Source organism: Macrotis lagotis, chromosome X, assembly GCF_037893015.1.
Source record: "Macrotis lagotis isolate mMagLag1 chromosome X, bilby.v1.9.chrom.fasta, whole genome shotgun sequence".
NCBI lineage: Eukaryota > Metazoa > Chordata > Mammalia > Peramelemorphia > Peramelidae > Macrotis > Macrotis lagotis.
This window is the reverse complement of record NC_133666.1, coordinates 619,676,440-619,698,795: the sequence shown is the minus strand read 5'-3', so window position 1 is coordinate 619,698,795 and position 22,356 is coordinate 619,676,440. Positions and strand designations below refer to the sequence as shown.

The 22,356-nt window shown below is 37.3% G+C and overlaps 1 protein-coding gene across 1 annotated transcript; it reads left to right on the top strand.

Moving 5' to 3' along the window:
* The first annotated feature begins 1,587 nt into the window (after nt 1-1,587).
* ZNF34 (zinc finger protein 34) lies at nt 1,588-18,360 on the top strand. Its single transcript, XM_074202983.1, is given in 4 exon segments — nt 1,588-1,667; nt 15,680-16,451; nt 16,454-16,517; nt 16,519-18,360. Coding segments are annotated over 3 exon segments (1,062 nt in total). The 5' UTR covers nt 1,588-1,667; nt 15,680-15,787; the 3' UTR covers nt 16,853-18,360.
* The last annotated feature ends 3,996 nt before the right edge of the window (nt 18,361-22,356 follow it).

The window sequence follows — 22,356 nt, the reverse complement described above, 5'->3', positions numbered from 1 at the left end:
GATACAAACAGGTGAGGAAAATATACAAGTAACATAAGAAAATACAATCTATACAAAGGAAATTTAAAGTTATTTTGGGGGCAACAAGGTGTCACTAGATATAGAGGAAAAGGGAAAATGAAGAATTAAAGATCCCTGAGATCACAAATCAAGGTGACTGAGAATTGCTGTGCTCTCAAAAGAAATATGGAAGTTAAGGGAAAGGAGTGGATTTAGGGTAAAAGATAATGAATTCTGCTTTGAACATTTTGAGTTTGGGATCACAATCTAAGAGGAGGTATCCAACAGACTGGTGGAAATAAGGAAGTATAGTTTAGACAGAGATGAGAGTTATTTGTGCTTCATCTACTTAAAACATATAGCTTCCATTGAAGCTGATGAGATCATCAGGATTGTAAAAAAGAAGAAAAAAAAGCTAAAGAAGTAACAAAATTGAACTCAGGAGTCCAGGGGGCAAGACAGATGGTAACCTTTGAGTCATTTCAGTTTCAGTTAAGTGCTATTAGAAGCCGGACTGAGCGAGCAAAGTGCAGTTAGAGACAAATAACACTTTCCTTTCTGAGTTTTTGATCAGGAAAGGGAAAAGAGATGAAGGCAGAATTGCGGTGGGAGTGTTGGATTCGTAATCAAGGAGACCCTATTTCATATCCAGCATCAGACCCTTACTACCTATCTGATCCTGGCAAGTTTTTCAATCTCTTTCAACCCCTTTCTTCACCTGTAAAACGGACAGGATGAATAGCACCCACCTGACCTGGTTACTGTGGAGCACTTCGCAAACCTTAAAATGCTATTGTGAACCCTAAAATTCTAAGAACCTCAAAAAATAGTTAAAACAAACACAACAGGAAGATATAGATTAGATGAAGTTTTATTCTCTGGAATTTACCAAACAAAACCTATAGGTAATGGAGATCATTCCACAATGATCACAAAGAAATCGGGGAAGTGTCATCTTTTACCATTTGGGAAATGGGAAACAATTTGCACCGACCCTGGAGTCAGGAGTACCTGAGTTCAAATCCAACCTCAGACACTTCATAATGACCTAGCTGTGTGGCCTTGGGCAAGTCACTTAATCCCATTGCCTTGCAAAAAAAAAACAACTAAAAAAAATCTGATGTACAAAGATTATCATCTTTGTATGTTTTCCTGAATTCCCCTCAGGTCCCCCTCCACTCTGAGCACTGTTCTTGTAGAATCGACACAGGCGGCTCGAATTCCCAACAAGTGAGATGAGGCGAGCCCATACGGACCTAGTAGACTCAAAAGGGAATTAATCTTCCATTCCGATATAGTTACGAATAATAACGATTATTCATTGTTAGGTTTTAGCGAGGCTTGCCCAAGGCCACACAGCTAGGTCATTATGAAGTGTCCGAGGCCGGATCCAAGGAGCTTCCCCTCGACTCCCACGCCAGGGGCAGTACACGAGTGTCGAGGGGAAGCCCGAGGGGTTCGGGGCAGAGAGAGGAGGGGCGCGCTGGGAGACCCTGCGGCTCCTTTCTGGGAAGCGGGCAACAGAGGTCCGCGGTCCTCCGGAAGGAGGGGGGACCGGATGGGGCTGCGCACCCGGGAGTGCTTCCGGTCCTTGGCTGGAACCAGGGTCTGAGAGGCTGAGGCGCGTCCGTCGCCGCCAGAGGCCCCGGCCGGACCCCGAGCCCAGGGTGAGTTTGGGTCCCCCGCTGCTTTCAAGGCCCGAGGGCCCGGCCGCCTCGGGCTTGCGCGCGCGTGCGCAGGCGCTCTCGGGCGTGCCCGTCCTCTCTCTGCCCCTCGCCCTCCTCCCTCCCGTCGCCCCACTCCGGCGCTTCCGCACCCGCCCCTGCGCCGCGGGAGCCGCGCCTGCGCCGCCGGCCTCTCCGGCACGCGGCTCGCCTCCTCGCCCGGGCCGCCACTGCGCCTGCTCGGCGGGCTCCCGCGTCCCGCCCCTCCCCCGCGGCTCTGCCCCCCCTAGAACCCTTCCTCTTAGTGTCCAGGCTCCAAGGGGAGACTTCTCTCGCCTCACCGGTCGGTACTGAGAGTCGTTGCTCCCTCTCCACCTCCCTCTGTATTGCCTTGGGCAGTGCCCATCCATCTCCTCCATGCGTGTGTTGCTCCCTCTAGCACAGGGTAGGAAATGTGTCATTTTTGTCCTTTTGTCCCTAGCGCTGCCACAGTGTTTGCATGCATAAAAGTGTTTAATAAAGACTTGTTAAATTGAATGTAACGGGGGCGGCCAGGTGGTGCAGTGGACAGCACCGGCCCTGGAGTCAGGAGTCCCTGAGTTCAGATCCGGCCTCAGACACTTAATAATGACCCAGCTGTGTGGCCTTGGGCAAGCCACTTAACCCCATTTGCCTTGCAAAAAGCTAAAAAAAAATTTTATTGAGTCAAGATTATAAGTGTTTGTACTGATTGGGCATGTGTGATCCGAAGTGTTCTCTCCCTTGGCTTACAAGGCCTGTGTCTGGTTTATCTTTGCAGCTTCCTCAAGCCCAGTCCTGCTTAAATGAGTGTTCTCTTGGCAAAGGCACTGGAGGGATTTGCTCCTTCTCCCGCTCATTTTACAGATGAGGAAACGGAGGCCAAAAAGGGTTAAAAGTATCCGAGGTGACATTTGAACTCATGCCTCCCTGATGCCAGGCTCCAGGCTCTGAATTCACTATACCACCTAACTGCCCTTTCTACTTGAAGATAATAGCTTTTCCTTAATGGTTTAAGGTTTAAAAAGCACTGTACATGCATTCCCTCATTTGGCATTTGGACATATTACCGATCACAAAAGTCTAGACCAGAAGCAACACCATGTCATAGGTAGGAGAAATAATGTGTGATTTTAAAACAGTGGGAAACCTTAAGGAATTTCCTGAACTGAAAAAAGATAAGGTATTTACCTACAGTCAAACAGCTGCAAAGTATCAGAAAGTCATGAATACGTATCATAGGGAAATGAATTATATAGTTATTTTGAATAGGAATTTTCTTTAATTTTCTTTGTTATTTGCTCCTGATTTTTGTTATTATTTAGAAATGCCAGTGATTTTTATGGATTTTATTCTTCATACTGCTACTTTACTGATCCTCAATGATCTTATTATCTTTGCTGATTTTTTAGGATTTTCTAAATAAATTTATGTTTCTCTCTTAATTGATCTTTTTGCCTTTAATTTTCTCTATTGCCTTATTGTGATTGTAGCATTTTTAAAACTATGTCAAATAGTTTCCCAAGGGAGCTTTAGGCAAATATTTTTCCAATTCTTTGTTAAATGTTCTTCATTCCTGTCAAGAAACCTATAATTCATACATTTAAAACCATGGTCCAGAAATCCAAATCTTATTCTCAAATATCATCTTTTAGCCTGCTGTTTAATTCCTAAATAACCTTTTATTTTTTTTTATCATTTGCTTTCAGAGGGCAGCTTTGATGAGAAAAAAAACAAAACACAACATAACTTGTATCCCTTTTGGTCTTCTGTTTCTTGTTGAAGACTGATCTTTGGCAGTGCTTTCCAGGTTCCTTCTTATAATACTTGTGACCTCATGAATCACCAGGCACTGATAGCTTTCTATTTTGACAAGTCTTCAGAGGTTCCCTGTTAAATATAGGATATATGCTCCAATAAGACAGTAGATCTCTCTGTTGTTATCAGTAATACTGAGCAGATCACCATCCTTCCAGGATAAATCCCACACTTGCCAGCATTTGGAGACCTATTTTATTCTTCTTAAAGGACTAGTCTTCCAAGAACAAATAACACTTTCTCTTTGTAAGATTCAGTCCTCTACTTTTCAGGAAGAACCTCAAAATTTTTTTTTTGCTCCAATTACATAGTAGTCATTATTTTTCCTCCTCCCTGTTACATTTTTTTCATTCTCCAATTTCCTGACCCTTGTACTATTTCAGATCTTTTATCTACTTTTTATTTCCACATTGAAACCTACTTCTAGTTTTGGGGGAATATTTAGTTGTCCCTGAAGTGACTTTTTCAGTGACCCTCAGTTTCCTTAATTGTTGAATGGGGATTTTAGGTGTATCATTTGTTAACCTATATACATACACACACACATATATATATATATATATATATATATATATATATATATATATATGGATAGATAGATCAATCAATCGATCACAAGTCTATGAGACATACATTACAGCAGGATCTGTTATAAGATAAATGAACATGCATGTAGAACTCCAGGTGCAAGGGGTTCATAATCTAACAAAAATTTGCATAATTTTAAAATTACAAGGAGAGGAGGAAGGAAAAGAGTGTTTTAGGAAGAGAGAAAGAGCTATAGTGGGTTGTAAATTACTAATTCCCTCCCAAAGGGGAAGAAAATTTATGAATAAACAAAATGGTAAAAGCAGCATACTTTTCCCTTGGGAAATGCTAGAATAGGAAGATAAAGGGTCTGCTTATCTACAAGGGTCCCAGCTGCCCAGATTTTCAGTTCTTGTACCTGTCTTGACTCCCAAGAAGCTTGGGAGTGCAAATAACAAATTATGTCAGCTCGGGGGTCTTTGTCCGAGACATGTTAAGGGCCTCCTGCATCCTCTGGGTCCAGTGTTTCTGGAAAACATGAAAACTTAAGAAAACAGGTTCAGGAGACCCCTTAACAATTCCATAGGATTGTTGTCAGTACTTTGTAAGTAAACTATCTTGCGTGAGATATGTGACCTGCATGAGTGGTTAAAGGTGGAATGGATAGGAATATCTAATAAATGGAGTAAATGAGAACCTTGGGAAAGGAGTTGGTATCTCTAAAAGATATTGGGGTTTTTTTTGTTTTTTTAGATTTTTCAAGGTAATGGGGTTAAGTGGCTTGCCCAAGGCCCCATAGGTAGGTAATTATTAAGTATCTGAGACCAGATTTGAACCCAGGTACTCCTGACTCCAGGGCTGGTGCTTTATCCACTGTACCACCTAACTGCCCCTAAAAGAGATTGAATACAACCAAATTGAATTAAATCCACAAAGTAGAATGGATTGATTTGGGGAAATGCTAAATTTCCTTCTATTAGAGGTCTTCAAACTAAGCCTAAATGTTGTAAAGGGAATTGCTGTTTACATACAAGTTGTATTAAATTATCTGAGACCCCATGAAAATCTGAGATTTTGTTACTCTATCCCTTCATTGGTGAGTATACTGTATGGATTTGGGGTGGGGACCAGATTGGGGTAAAAAGAAGGAGAATAGTCACTATGGGGAAATCACAGAAACACATTTTATAGTTATATTAAAAATATGAGGATTATTGGTAGCATGAGACTCAAAAGGAACATGGGAGGAAACAATGTAAAGACTAACAAACAAACTGTCTTCTGTGGGGGGTAAGGGGAAGGAAGCAGGATTAGGGGAAAAATTGTAAAATTCAAAATAAAATCTTAAAAAAAAAAAAAAGAAAAAGAAGAGCATTTTAGGGTAAGGCCAGTTCTAAGACATGGAGATAGAAGATGGAGTGTCATGTGTGCTGAAATGAAATTTGGCTATATTTTAAGTACCCCCCCCTCCGTCTATATAAAGTTTTTCTAGATTTTCCTCCCTTCTTTCAAGTCCCAGTTAAAATCTCACTTCTATGGAAATCTTTCTTGATCCCTCTAGATTTTAGGGCTTTCCTTCTGCTGATTAATCAGCAGATTAATCAAATTTATTCGTGCTTGTAATAGAGATTTGCATGTTGTCTCCTCCATTAAATTGTGAGCTCTTCAAGAGCAAGGGCTGTCTTTTATTTTTCTTTGTTGTTTTGAATACTTAGCATAGTGCCCAATATATAATAGACATTTAATAAATGTTGACTGACTGACTACAAGTGCTTTAACCTCAAAATTATCTTGTATTTATATTGTATATATGTCTACATAAGTCAATATTGTCTCCCATAATAGAATTCACTCTTGAAAAAAAAAGGAGCATGGGAATTGAAGCCTCAGAGAAGAATTTCATAGTAATAACTCACATTTGTGTTTTATATTTTTTATATTTTAACAAACACCTTTCCTCACCATAGGTCTTTAGCACAGATAGTGCAAAGATTATTATCCCCATATTCAGATGGAAACTGAGGCTAGGAAAAGTAAAGTGACTTGTCCAAGGTTTCATAGCTAATCATCAAATCTAGGACTTCTCACTCTTGATTCCAGGATTCTCAATCCCATATGAATTATGTTATTGAGCAGTCTACAACCTAAATGGAAATTATTTACTGGTTGAATCCTATTAGATTATAAGCTTCTAAAGGTCAGGGACTGTCTTTTACCTTCTTTTATATCCTCAACATTTACCATAGTGCCAACACATAGTAGGAACTTAATTATTGTTTAGTGAGAACTCGGTAACCCTCCCAAGAATTCAGAAGATGAATGGTGTGATATCTTATAGGAAGAGAATGACTTCAGAGCCTGAGAGACATTCTGAGGAGTGAGGTGTGCAGAGGTCATTGTGGAAGGCTGACTTACTGGCTGGAAATTCAAGAGTAGAGGTGATGTACAAACCTCTAAATTCCAGGATGGGAAGTGCAACTCAGCCACTTTCTATAGGCTTTAAATCCTGACAGGCTGACATAATTAAAAAAAAAAATTCAGTGTCTGGTGTGTCCCTGACTGCTTCTTCTTTGACTCAGTGGGCCATGTCTTCTCTGATTTCCACACTCCCCCCCCCCCCCAACCCCAGCACTAAGCACAAGGCTCTGATTAGAGTAGGTACTAAATACAGAAATTGGTATGAGGGAGAGTTGCTCCTGAGTGAAGAGATTCATCAATGGTTTGTTGTTTAGTTATTTTTCAGTCCTGACTCTTCATGAGCCCATTTGAGATTTTCTTGTCAAAGATACTTGGATGGTTTGCCATTGCCTTCTCCATCTCATTTTATAGATGAGGAAACTGAGGCAAACAGGTTTAAGCCATTTCCTAGAGTCAGACAGCAAGTGTTTGAGACCAGATTTGACTGTATCTTCCTGAGTTCAGGCCTGGCATTTTTATCCAGTGCCACTTTGCTTTCCGATAGTTTTGCTTTAAAGTACATTTTGAAATTTGGTAGAATGAATGAATCCCTTTTCAATCTGTTCCTTTTGTCATAATTCTTCTTGATATTTTTGCCCATCTGCTCTTCTTTGAAAATTTGTTATGACTTTAATTCTACAAATTAGGAGAAGGATTTTTTGGCAGGGATTCTAAACATTATGTCTGTGAATTAATTTGAGAAATAATGATATCTTTTCTATATTTAGTCTTTGCTTCCTTCAACATTCAATTCAGATGCTGTATCTGTCCTAAAGGAATGTACCCTGGGAAACTGGTTCCTGGTACAGCTGTCTTTGCCCAGTCAGCATACACCCATCATTATTCCCCTTCTACATATACATATATACATATATATATATATGTATATATACATATATATATGTATTCAGGGGATGACATGACATGCAAATGAATTTTTGCATTGGATTTTGATAGATCCCTAGTGTCATGATTCTCTTCAAGAACAAAGGATAAACAACATGTGGTGTGGTAGAAACTGCCCTGCTATTGGCCAGTTCTGCCTTCCTTTGTATCCCCTTCACTCAAACCTGTGACATACAGTGTTGGATGGATTCTTGGCACTGGCTGAATGAACTTCCTACCCTCTCTTTAGAATATATTTCATTATAAAGAATGGCTCTCTGGGAAGGGGAGGGAAGTGAGAGATACATTGGAAAATATATATGATGTAAAAACACTAAAATTTTATTTAAAAATGTTTATAATAGAACATTGGTAACTTTGGAGAAAGAAGTTTCATCAATGTGGTTAGAAGACAGACTTCAGATCATTGATAGATATGCAAAAGGAGAGGAAGTATCTATAGTGAATTTGGATAACTTTTTCTAGGAGTTCACCTAAGAAAGAGAAGAGAGATATAGGATGATAACTGGGAGGGATAGCAGGGCATAGTGAAACTTTTTAAAGAAAAAGGTGGACTTGATCATATTTGAAAGCAACAGGAAAAGAATAATCAGAAAAATTGAAGATTAGAGTAGGGGATAATTAAGGGAGCCATCTTTTGGAGAAAAGGGAGGAATGGGATCAAGAACATATATAAAGAAGTTGGCCTTGGAAAGGAAAAAAATCACTTTGTTATTCAAAACTAGAAAAAAGTAAGGTAGGACATCATAGGGTTTTGAAATGAGAAGTGGAGAAAAGAGAGTTCAGTGTAGATTGGTTTCAGTTTTCTTAGTAATGTAAGAGACCAAGGCTTTAGATGAGGTGTGAAGAGGGTAGTGGGGAGGGCATAATAGTGGTTTAGGTGATTTGAGGAAAGAAGAGAAGGTTTGAAATAATTTCTGTAGGAATGAAATAGAGAATTAAATATGCTTTATTTCATTTTAGCATTACTTTTTCACTCTGTTAGTCTCTTCTCTCTGTTCCTGTTACTAGTCATTCTATTTTAAAACTAACATTTTTTTGATGTCCCAGGTGCTAGATCAAGATGTTCTTTTCTAGGCTTTTAACATTCCATAGCACAGCAAATCTACAAAAAAAATTATCATAATATTTTTGCTTGGTATAGGTACATTTTTAGTGATCTGAAAGTTGTTTTGGGCTCTTGAGGCCTAGGCCAACAAAGAAAAGTTCTAGTAACAGTAAACTAAAAAGACTTTGGCTTCAGACCCAGAGAGTGAGGACAAGCACATTAATAGAAGACTATACCCATTGAGGAATTTTTTTGGCCATGGTAACCCAAGAATCCATTTGAGCTGTTGAGAAGGGGAAAATTTTTATCAGTAGAAGGATCTATACAGATGAAATCACAGATCCTTGCAGTATTAAGTAAGTAGGGTCATGTTCTTCCAAACAAAAACCATTTGGCAAATAAGAGTATTATTATAAGTCATACTCAGATTATATAGTGTAATAACCATTTATGGTGTGGTAAATGCAGCCAATATCTAGACCATTGTTACCAATTATGAAAAAAGTGGGAAACCTTCATTAATTACATTTAAACCTCTAGAAAGAGGCTTAAGTTCTCTGAGTAGTGAACAGGCATGATTAACATTCAGTTTGCCACAGCAATCAGCCACCTGGGTTAGCTAAGAAGGCTTCCAAAAAAGATGAAAAAAATGAGGTTTTGTCTTCTAAAAAATATGGAGGGGAAGGAGGAATTTTCAGTGCCGTATGGAGATTATGATAAGTTTGTTTCCCCCATAAACATGTAGCACCTTATGTGTGCTACATAAAGTGCAATTTGGTGTTTATCCTGCGATTTAAAAAACCTACAGAAATACATCTCTTTGATTTTTCAGGTTAGCAGGGAAAATGAATCATTCCTTGAAAGAATGGAAGAAATATTTTAGGGAGGAAAAAAGAATGAAGAATATTTAAAGAGACAAAATTTTTTTTAAATGCCCTAGAAGAGAAAGAAGAAAGAAGGAATATTGAATAGTTGGATGTGAGTTATAAGAATGAGGCTCTCTCTATTGATGGGAAAGATGGACCATCTCAGGAAGTGAGTTCTTTTGCTCTAACAAATAATAATATAAACACAAGTGACCTTAGTTGAGAGGAATGATTTAAGAAAGTTTTTTCACCAAAGTCCCTGGCACTGTCAAATGAATCAATATCAGAAAATGATGGGATTTTATCAGTAGAAATGATATTCCAGAAGCATGACCATCTTCATGGCCAGTGCAATGCAAGGACCGCAGTACTTTTCTGTCAGATTTACAACTGAAATCTTCCATGTGAGTGGTCTCCTCATTATATTGTGAGGATCTCCTTGAGGGCAGGGACTATCTTACCTCTCTATTTGTATTCCCAAGAAGCACTTCATAAATGTTATTCATTCATTTGCTGAAGGAAGAAGATAATAAGTAATGCTATCTGTTGAATAGCAGGTACCTCCCAAGGTTGTTGTGAAAATAAAATGAAATAACATTTATGAAGTGCTTCATAGCTCTTGAAGCATTACATAAATGCTAACTATATTATTATGAATAATAATAAATCCCTTCTGAGGAACCCTAAAGTTGCTATTGCTGACCTAACATGGAGGGATTTTTTGTCCCTCTAGGATGTGTTTCTGGTGACAGAACCTGTCAAATCTAAAAATTACCACTCTCCTGGTTATTTAGGTAGTGAGAGGAGATATCACCAGCAAGAACCTAGAAGTACTGCTAAGAATTTTAAAGTCCTGGACAAAATCTGAAGACCAGGAAATCATCAGTGTTGTTTTCATTATTATTGCCAACCGAAGGCATAAGATTCAGAAGAAAAAGAAAGATCTGGGAAGGGAACATTAATAACACGTTTTTAAAAATATGAACTAGAAATCCTAATGCAGAAAAGGTGGTGTTATTGAGTGGTTGCACTAAGTGTGGAAGCAGAGTTCAAATTCTGCCTCTGAGACTATGGACAAATCATATAACCTCTCCAAACCTCAGTTTCTTCATGTGTAAAATGAAAGGTTCGGATGTGGTGACCTTTAAGGTTCTTACGGCCCTAAGACTATAATCCTGTGAAGCAAATTTGATCTCATAGAGTTACTCTGTCTTGGTGAGAAACAATACATGACTGGACTATATCTATGAAAGAAAATAAATCTTATTCAAAAGAAGTGAAATAAAGGAGACAATAAAGTAGCATTTATTAAGATAAACTCACATGAGAAAATCTGAATTCCCAAGGATGCAATCAGGATAATGGGCATTGGGATGTGATTCAGTGGAGATATATATGAACATGAATGAAATTATCTTAGAATATATTACAGACCACTGGAAAAAAAGGAATTAGATGAAGAGTTTGGAGAATTATGGCAATGACATTTCTAGAATGAGATTTCTCCCTGATTCTATAATTCAGAATCTGCTCCCTCTGATAACCAGGTCTCCTGTTGTGGGACTAAGGCCATGCTTTGCTAGCTTGTAACTCAAGGATGAAGATATTGTCTTGTCTTTTTGGTCCAGAGAAATTAATGCACTCTTGCTCCCTGGCCTAGCCATGGGGAAATTGGACCACTTCTTCAACCTCTCCTAGAGACTATTTCTCCCAGAACCCCAGTGCCAGTCTCCCTAAAGTTTTCTCGGGGTCAGCTAGGTGGTACAGTGGATAGAGCACCGGCTCTGAAGTCAGGAGGACCGGAGTTAATCCAGCCTCAGACACTTAATAATTACCTAGCCACTTAACCCCATTGCCTTGCAAAAGCCTAAAAAAATAAAAAATAAAGTTTTCTTACTGGCAGGGAGAGATAATTTAGAATCCATATCCTCTAAACCTAGATGTTTCCCCTTTAGCCTCCTTCCCCCCATCCATTCCTTGTTGCTCTTCCATCAGAGGTTTATCCATTCCTTTACAGTCAGACCTCTAGAATATTTTAACTTCTTAAACCCACCTGTTCCTATAGGCTGAAGACTAGAGAGCATGAAGTTTTCAGAAAAAACCAACACATCTGTCTTTCAATTTAATTCAACAAAAATGTATTTAGAATATACCATGTAAAAGGCAGTCTAGTCTTGAGGCATTGATGCTGAGCATAAAGGGCCTGAGTTTCTCCAGCACTTCCTGTTTTGTATCTAGTTTGAACCAGGTTCAATTCAGGTTCAGAAACTGATTTTTAGTGAGAAAGGGCTCGCTCTCTCTCTCTCTCACACACACACACACACACACACACACACACACACACACACACACACACACACACATTTATTGATTCCTTAAGCTTCCTGCCCGAGGACAATTTTAATTGTAGTAAATTAAATTATTGGTCATATGTCTAGGGATTCCTCAAGGAAAAGTAAAATAAATACCTAACATACAAGATAGGTAATTTATTCCTATAAACATAAAAGTTAAACAAAAGTATACCTCCTCACAAGTGTGCTCTAATAGAACAGGATTTAGTCATTTGTCTTATAGCTACTATTACAGTCTACTAAGAGGTTAATATTTAAACCTCATCAATATATAACAGTTTTTAAGCTGCTCAATGGATATTTTTACATCCTACCTTACTTAGCTCAGCACCATCCCTTCATTCCAAACCCAAACTCAACGGCTTCCACAATCTACTGCTTTGACACTCCCAAATATTTCAGCAGACATTTCTCTCTCTGTCTCTGTCTCTGTCTCTGTCTCTGTCTCTGTCTCTGTCTCTGTCTCTCTCTCTCTCTCTCTGCAAGGCAATGGGGTTAAACGACTTGCCCAAGGTCACTCAGCTAGGTAATTATTAAGTGTCTGAGGCTGGATTTGAACTCAGGTCCTCCTGACTCCAGGGCTGGTGCTCTGTTCACTACGCCACCTAGCCACCCCAAGATATTACTCTTGATACACCAGCAGCTCTTTCATATTATTAATGTCTGTTCCAAGGATAGATTTCCAAGCCCTCATCTTGGGAAATAAGATCAGGAAAGAACAAATACAAAAGGGATAAAGGCAGTCAAGACTCTTGGTATATCCCTCCTAGTTAAATCTGTGCTTTATGTGGAGAGCAGAAGCAGAATAGTAATGATTTCTATCCTTCTCTACTTCTTTGTTGTCATTGTTTCATTTCAGCTATGTCTTACTCTTCATGACCCCATTTGTGGTTTCTTGGCAAAGATACTAGAATGGTTTGCTATTCCTTCTCTAACTCATTTTACAGAGGAGGAAACTGAGAAAAATAGGGTTAAGTGACTTACCCAAGGTCAGCTAATAAGTGTAGGAAACCAAATTTGAACTCAGGTCTTCCTGAATCCAGGCTGAGGTTCTATCCACTGTGCCACTTAGTTACCCTTCTCTACTTCTATAGGACAAACCAGAAGCTATTTTTTTAAAAAACAGATGCAGCACCCTGTTCATATATTTTAGTCATAGGGAGTAGTTTGCCACATTCTTCCAAAATAGCAAAGTCTTTTAGTTGGGCTACCACATGACTAGAAGCAGCCAGGAAGCTCAACATCCTCAGTAGACCCAAGTGATGAATTACTATGTCCTTGGAATCCCATGTTTAGGGACACTGAGAGTGTGCTTCACAGGAATGGCCTGGAGACAGATATGGATCTTGCTTTTAAGGCATTTATGAGCTAATGGATGGGGCCAAGAGTATAAGTAATTGAGACAAAGAAGAAGATAAGTGCATAGGAGATTTCTGAGAAAAATACTAAGAGAAATCTGAGAAATGAGAGATCATTTTTACCTGATAAGGGTAGGCTTCTTTGATGAGGTGGGCATCTGTATTGGACCTTGAAGGAAGGAAAGAATTTAAGCAGATAAAGGTATTGCTGGTGTCCATTTCAAGATTGAAGTAGTATGGGTAAAGTGATTAGATAGCTATACCTGAACACAGAAAGACCTGAGTTCAAATCTTTTCTTAGACAATTATTGGCTGTATAACCCTGAGTAAGTCACTTAACCCCTATTTGCCTCATTTGTAAAACAGGTATAATAATAACACCTAACCCCCTCCCCAGCAGGGTGTTATGGAGCTCAAATGAGACAATAATTGTAAAACATTTAATATAGTACCTGAAATATAGTAAGCTCATTCTCTCTATGTTCCTGTGTCTCAGTCTATCTCTGTGTATCTCTCTCTCTCTCTCTCTCTCTCTCTCTCTCTCTCTCTCTCTCTCTCTCTCTTTCTCTCTCCCTCTCCCTAATCGTATATATTTACATATACATATATATGTTAGTTCTTAATATTATTATATTAGAAGGCAGGACAAGAAAAGGGAAGTGGAGAATATGAAATACATAAAGAACAGTATTAGTTAATATTGGGAAATATTTGAAATGCAGAATCAAGAATTTGTATGTAAGAGTGGGTTTAAAATAAGAACACCCCATTTTGTTGTTATTGTTGAGTTGTTTCACTCATGTTCAACTCTTTGTGATCCCATTTGGGGTTTTCTTGGCAAAGATACTAGAGTGGGGGCAGCTGGATGACGCAATAGATAGAACCCTGGAGTCAGGAGGACCTGAATTCAAATCAAGCCTCAGACACTTAATAATTACCTAGCTGCGTAACCTTGGGCAAGTGACTTGATCCCTTTAGCTTGCCAAAAAAAAAGCTGTTAGAGTGATTTGCCATTTCCTTCTCCAGCTCATTTTACAGATGAGGAAACTAAAGTAAATGGGGTTAAGTGATTTGCCCAAGATCACCCAGCTAGTAAGTGTCTGATGCTGCATTTGAATTCAGGAGGATGGGTCTTCCTGTTTCCTCCTTGTACCCTATCCACTGACTCACCCCATTTAGTTTTAATATATTAATTAGATGAGAATATATTTCAATCATACAACTTGGATTAAGTATAGAGTCTTTGAAAAACCATCTGATAAAGTGAAATTATTCCAGAAAGTTTTATTCTAAAAGGACTGAGGAAATTCAAGCAGTTGGAGCAAGTGTGGCTTTCCAGTAAAACCACTGAAGAGGAATTGCTGGGAGGAAATGAGAGGAAGGGAGAAAGACGAAGAGGCCTGTGGCATGGCCATGGCCAAGTTTCCTTCTCTATTTTCCTTTGGGGACAAGTCCTTTTAGGGTCAAGTTCTACCTGAGACCAACTGCCTGTGTGACATTGGGCAAGTCTCCTAATCTCTCAGTACCTCTAGGCCACCTCTGGAGATTTTAATCATAGAGCAGTCACAACTTCTGTTTGAGGTCCTCCCTATTCAAATAGAATCACTTAATCAGACTATGTCAATCAAAGCATCCTATGTGTCGGCATATTATTTACTATATGCTTTTAAAATTGAATAGAGACTTCATTTTATAAATTAGTAAACTAATGAACAAAGAGATCAAGTGAAATTCCTAAGGTCAAACAGATAATAACAGAATTAAGACTGAAACCCAAATTGCCTGACTCTCAGAGCAGTAGTCTTTCCATTATACCATGTTATCTACTTAAGCAACCCAGGACACTTAGGTCAGGAAGAATCAAGAGAACCAGAGAAATCACTTTAGTCCCTATTAACTTTTTCTCTTTTCATTTCCAGCTATTTAAGAGCAGCTATTTAAGACCAGATATCAAAGCAACATACTTCTTTTAAATAATTTTTACTTCCCCCAACCCCATAATTTTTATTAATAAACATCCATTTTGTTTTGACATTAACAACAACCAAAAAAGGCATTAAGCAAAACCAAGTGACACAGGTACTGTCTGACAACATATATGATATTTAGCTTCCATAGCTGCCATTTCTCTACCAAAAAGAGGAAACTATATTTCATCATCTGTTTTCTGATACCTGTAATTAATCTGAGTCCAACTGCCTTTTAGAATTACTTATGTTTAAGTTATGATAGTCATTTTGTATATCAAACTGGTTTTTTCTCATTTTACTCTATATCAATTCATACAAATCTTCTCATTCTTTTCTAAATCCTTGAATTTGTCATTTTTTATTGGTCAATAATATTCTTTGACATTCATATACCACAATTTGTTCAACCATTTGGCAATTAATGAGAACTCCATTTTGTTCCAGGTTTTTGATATCATAAAAATAGTACTACAAATATTTTGGCTTATGTGAAATCTTGTTTTTGATGTCTTAAGTTAATGCACAATAGTAAGGCTGCTAAGTCAAAGAATATGAATAAGTTAATTACTTTCCTTTTATATTTCCAAAGTATTATCAATTACTTTATGTGATGATTTTTCCACTTTCAGCAACTGTCTTTATTTTGTCATAGGAATACCATGACATTTTATATTTTCTTTTTATCTTTGCAGATTCTGAAACAGTTGCTGAAAATAAGCAGTCCACTCCAAAATAGGAAATTTTATGAAGAAATAGAAGCTTAAGGGATGATATCAAGAAGACATTAAAGAGGTGATCCCATGGCATATAAGTTTTGGGATCCTTGTGCACATGAAGGCAATTTAAAGAGACAGCAAGAAAATACATCTGGGCAGAAACTGAGGAAATTTCTTTCTCAGGATGGGGAGTTCACAGAAATGACCATTGTCTACAGGAAAAACTCCTTGGAATATAGATTCAAAGAATGTAATGAATTTGGTAGAAATTTAAACCTCATAACACACCAGAAGAAATTTATAGAAGAGAGAGTCTATCAATGTGATACTTGTGGCAAAAAATTCAAATATAATTCAGACTCAATTGTACACAAGAAAATTCATACTGGAGAAAAACCTTACGAATGTGATAAATATGGAAAAACATTTAGCCAGAGCTCTCAGCTTAGTAGACATAACCAAATTCATACTGGTGAGGAAACTCCTAAGTGTGATACATATGAAAGAAATCTCAAATACAATCCAGACTTAATTATCCATAAGAGAATTCACACAGGGGAGAAACCTTATAAATGTGATAAATGTGGGAAAACCTTTTGCCAGAGCTCAACCCTTATTCAGCATCAACAAATTCATACTGGAGAGAAGCCCTATCAGTGTAAGAAATGTGAAAAAACTTTTGGATTAAAATCACATCTTATTTTGCACCAGAGAATTCACACTGGAGAGAAACCTTATAAATGCAATGAAGTGGGAGATCTTTTAGTTGAACCTCAACACTTATTCAGCATCAAATAATCCATACAGGAGAGAAATGAATGTGGGAAAACCTTCAGTCAAAGCTCACCATTAACTCAACATCAAAAAAGTCATACTGGAGAGAAACTCCATGAATTTTTTCAGTGTGATAAAGCCTTCAGTTCAAGCCTTATTCAACATCAGATACAAATTCACACCAGAGGGAAATAAAACTATGAATATATCAAATGTGAAAAAAATTTTAATCAGAATTCTAGGTCTTTTCTACATCAGAAATTTTATACTGGAGATAAATCATGCAAATATGCTGAAGTTGGCAAAGCTTTTGATTCCAACTCTTCTTTTATTCAACATCAGAAATTCATACTCAACAACTTAAAGTATAGTTAATAAGGAAACTTCTTTAACTAGAGCTCATTCTTTACTAACAGCAATAAATTCATATGGGAGAGAAATCCCAGTATAATTAATGTAGTTTAGCCTTTAATCAGAGTTTATAATTTAGACTACATCAAAGAATTTATGGCAGAGAGAAAACTCATGAATGTGGGCAAGTCTTTTAATCAATCATTCAAAAAGCTTTATTAATTGCCTACTACGTTCCAGGCACCTTGCTGGTTGCTAGCAGTACAAATACAAACATGAGACAGTTATTACCTTCTAGGAGATCAACCTTCATTTAGCATCATAAAATTTACATGGGAAAGAATCGTCTTGAGTGCAATAAATGTAAGAATGTCCTTGGTCACAGCTCAAGCCTTATTATATACACCAGTAAGTTCATAATGGAAAGAATACCTTGTGTATAGTGAATTTGAAAAAGCTTTTGGTTATAATTCAGCTGTTCTCTATTAGAGAATTTACACTGGAGAGAAACTATGAAAGTAAGGAATGTAAGAAAGCCTCAAGCTTCCCCTTCACCCTATAAATATAATAAATTTCCAGAAAACCTTTAGTTGAATTTCAGATAAACATGATGGCTCTATAATTATAAACAATGTTAAAAAAATCTTTTAATCAAGTCTCACAACTTATATACCCTATCAGAAAATTCATACTGTCTAGAATTCCCATAAATTTAATCTGAAAAATATCTCTTTGGAAATTGATTTATTTGATAATATGAAATTTATATTGAATGAATAAATGAAAAAATACTTAAGTACTTACTTTAACTAACTAATGTGTTAAGCATTGATGATATAAAAGCAAAGACAAGCCTTGTCTTCAAGGAATTTATATTCTAAAAAGTAAGGACAATACACTTTGGGGAGTGGAGGTCAAGATGGAGTACTTTGACTCTCAATGTGTATGGAGGGGATGTCACTAGGGAATAGATTGGCATACCTCTTCCAGTATCAAAGGGCAAAGTTAATTTGATTGTGATTCCAGAAATGGAGTAAAGTGGGATGTCTAAGCTGTTGAAAAGATAGCTGGAGAATATGGAATGATGTGAAGCATTGCTGGAGTTTGCCTGAACTACAGAAGAGATTTTATGAACATAATGAAAATGAGAAAGGTTTCAGTGATACAAATAATCCCTGATTAGCATATACCAGTCTTAAGAATGTACTTTACATATAAATGCTCACCTGGGGAATATTACTTCAGCTTCATATTTCCTCAACTTTGCTAAGAAGGTCTAGAATAGAATGGTAGAGTCAATTCAATTCCATAAATATTTATTATGTGTCTACTCTGTATATTATGTTCTGGTAATACAAAGTTGAAAAATTATTTAGGCTCCAACCATAATCTCTTAGTGGGGAGATAAGACAAGCAGATAAATAAGTCTAATAAATACAAAATGTGACAAGGGCAAAGGAGAGATACAAAATCCCATTAGAGATTTGAAGAGCAAGAAATTATTTTTAACTATAATGAAATAATAAAGGCTTTGTGAAAAAGCTTAGGGATTGAATAATTAGCATTCCCAGTTTTCATTTCATCTGTTAACCCTGCCCTGGTCCCCATTCTGCTCTCTTCTTCATAGCTTCACCCCTTTATAAAGTTCCCAAGATTACCTCACTTTTCCTTTGAAATATAAATGAAATATAAACTTCCTCTCCTTGGAGACTGAGACTTTGTAAGGGAAAAAAAATGAGAAAAGCAGGTTTGGGAGTGACCTGAGGCAGACTTTACTTCTATATCTATTTTTATTCATTTCTAGCAATTAAAAAAAGTTCACAAACCTCAACTGGGTTTGTAAGAGAAGAGCAGGGTTTTCTGTAGTTAGTGAGGGAAGAGAATAACTTTAGCTAGAAGTTATAATAGGCCATGGAAACTGGAAATGGCAAGGAATTTCCTTGGAACTAGGGAAATTCCACTAGCAAGAATACACTGAAAAGTTATTTCTTTAAACAGATCACTTTTTGTTTTCTAGTAGCAGAAACAGAAGTCTTTCTAGGCAGTCCAGGAGGAGGCTGATTACTGACCACTGCTTTATAAAATCTCTTTACTCTTCAAACTTCCCTGACTCATTCCCCACCTCACCCTAGGGTTTCAACTACTTTTTCCTCCCTGTTTTGAAAATGTTCTGTTTTCCTTTTTGCAATTTGTTAACATGAAATCTTATGAGGCTTTCTATAACTCTAATACTCATTTGCTGAGCAAGTTGCAAAGGTATCAATTCTCCCATTTAAATTTCTGGATCAGCTGCAGCTTTCAGCAACACATAACAAATATCCAGATGTCCATAAACAATATCAAGACATAAAGCTGTTGCTCCATTACACTGGTGATTGGGGCAGTGACATCAATTTCATCAAAAAGAAAAAGTAAAGATATATTAGTCTTTCTAGAGTTGACTTGCAGCAAGAAATGGAGTATTTTCATTTTCTGCTGTTTACATGGTTCAAAAAGTACTTCAGAATTTTTTATGGATTATATATGATAGATAAAAATATATTTCAGTTTTGTTCTTATCTACAACATAAAGGTCAATCTGGTGGCTTTTTATTAGTGTAAGACATTGACGTATCCCAACCGAATGCACTGAAAAGCTCTTTAAACATCACTTTTTGGTTTTCTAGTAGAAATTTTCTAGTAGAAATCTTGCTAGGTAGTCCAGGAGGAGGTTGGTTACTGACCATTGCTTTATGAAACTTAACTACTGAATGCCAAATGTTTGCTAACCCAAACAGCCCTTTTTTTCTCAGAATTGTAGTCCTGCAGGGGCACAGTTCTGACTAGGTCTGCAGTACAAACAATGGTAAATCCTTCTCTCTTCTCCCTTCCATCCCTCTCCAACTCATTTTCCACCCCTTATCTCCATCAGTGCTACAGGTCCCTCCTCTGGACCACAGAAGCCATCAAAACTTGGTGAATCCCATTGAAACAAAGTTAACCATTATGATTATATTCTGAAGAAGTTAAAGAGTTCCCAATCCATTGTAGTGGATGGAAATGAACTTCTGTTGTCTAACTTGGAATTCAACACATTGTCCATAAACTCATTCTTACAATTAAATCACCAGTACTACACTTCATGTGCATTCTGAGCTTTGTATCTATGAATTTAACTACCATAAATAATGTTGATTTAGTGGAAAAATCCATTTTGAGTTCCAAAGACTCAGATTCCTATTTGAGGATTACAAAGTATTTTTACTAATTTCAATTTACAATGCTCAGAAGCATTAAGTAATTCCCTTGGGATTATATAGCTAGTGAGTATCAAAGTCAGGATTCAAACCTAGCCCTCAGGGGTGGCTAGGTGGCAGTGGATAGAGCACCGGCCCTGGAGTCAGGAGTAGATGAGTTCAAATCTGACCTCAGACACTTAATAATTACCTAGCTTTGTGGCCTTGGGCAAGCCACTTAACCCCATTTACCTTGTAAAACATAAAAACAAAAAAACCTCCCTCCAAACTCCAAGACCACCTTCTATTATATTGTTTTTCCCTTCAACTGAAGTAAAAATGATTCTTTGTATCACAAACTGGTTGTAATTTAAACTTGGGGAAAACATCAAATAATTACAGAAGGGTAATTACTGTAGTTTTTTGTTAAATACCAGAGCAGCCACAAGGAACATAATCCTTTAAAAGAAGCAGAAACTTGATATAATCTGCTTTGTTTTCCTTTGATTTTCCTGATAAAGGATTATTGAGTGGTAAAATAATGTCTATGGAAAACATTATTTGAGCTCATTCATTATTTGAGAATAAATGCCAGAAAGAAACCTGAAAAGGTCACAAATGAGAATGAGTATTCATAGGAAAGAACCTTACTTAACTTAGTCTCTCCAAGATACTTCATTGTGTCCATAGCATTCCAAAGAAAAGTAAGGTGAGAAAACCATCCTAATCATAAATGACTGTGGTGTGCATGGCAGATCAAGTGTTAAGAACAGTGGTGGTCTTCCAGGGAAGCTATGTGGCACAGTAGCTAGAGTACTAGGCCTGGAGTCAGAAAGATCTGAGTACAAATTCAGCCTCTGTTGCTTGCTGCTGTTCTTGGTTCTTAAGGAGGACCATGACATCAAGAAGGAAATGTCGTGACATGCAGATGAATTCATTTAAGTGAGGGAGGGATATGGAAAATCACTAGCCTCACTCTCCCGCTGGAGCCATTCGATTCCAGTGGCAAAATAGAGATCAGGATAACTATAGATTACCTTGGATGAAGTGGGAAACCTTGACTTTTTAAGTTAAGGTCTTTCCTAGGTCTCAGATACTAACTGTGTAATCTTGGGAAAGTCTGTTTGCCTCAATTTCCTCAACAAGAAAATGAGCTGGAAAAGGAAATAGTTTACCACTCCAGTCTTTGCCAAGAAAACCCCAAATAGAGTTACAAAAAGTCAGGCACAACTGAAACAAATGTTCTTCCAACCATGGAATTATTCATTCAATATATATTCCAATCTTTCCTTTCTCCTAAATCAGAAAACTTGCTTACAGTAAATTGATAATTTCTTTTACCATGACTTTAAGAACATGACTTTTTTTAATTCATGTCCATCAACACTTTCAAGATCTAACTAAAATCTTATCTTCTCCACAAAGATCTTGCATAGATCTTACCTGATTCTGATCTCCCCTTATCTTGTCATATATTTTCAATCTGTGATATATAATTTTGTGCTTTTTAATATACCTTTTATGGATCATGATTTCACTAAGATGTATATGCTCAACAGTGCTGATGACAACACATCCACACATTTTTTTTTAAGTAATGATTCTTGTCTATGTCATCCCTTAAATCTTCCAAGGAGATCCCACCCGATATCCTGGAGTCCTTCGGCTAGGTGTCTTAATATTATGTGAGTATCATGCCCCATTAGACTGTCTGTTTGTTATTTCTTGTTCTGAATACATGACCAGCCAGTTTCCTTTCCCAGAAATACAGTTTTTTTGTTTTTTCTTTAAAAATATATTTTATATATACCTTTGGTCTTTACATTATAGTAATTTCTCAACCTTTTCCAGATTGAACCTTCCATTGTAACAAAGAAAAATAATTTGAAATATTCAATATCATGACCACATTTGATAATGTAAACAACAGTCTTTATTATTGTTGGTCCCTATCTGTCTTCCATAAAGAGAGAGGAAGTATATTTCATTGGCACTTTCATTAGTTTTTTCAATTACTTAAGAATTCAACATGTTTTTTAAGTTGTAGTCACTGTGAATTCTGTTCTCTTGTTTCTGCTTATTTTACTCTGAATCAATTCATACAAAAATTATCATAGACTTGAGCCAGGAAAAAACATTAGAAGGCATGAAGTCCTACCCTCTCATTTTTACAAATGTGGAAACTGAGGCTCAGAGGAGGGAAATTATTTATCCAGGGTCACATAGGTGATAAGTGGCAGAGCCAGAATTAAAGTCAAATCCTGACTCAAAATTCATTACATTTTTTCCCTGCAGTATTATACTGCCTGAAAG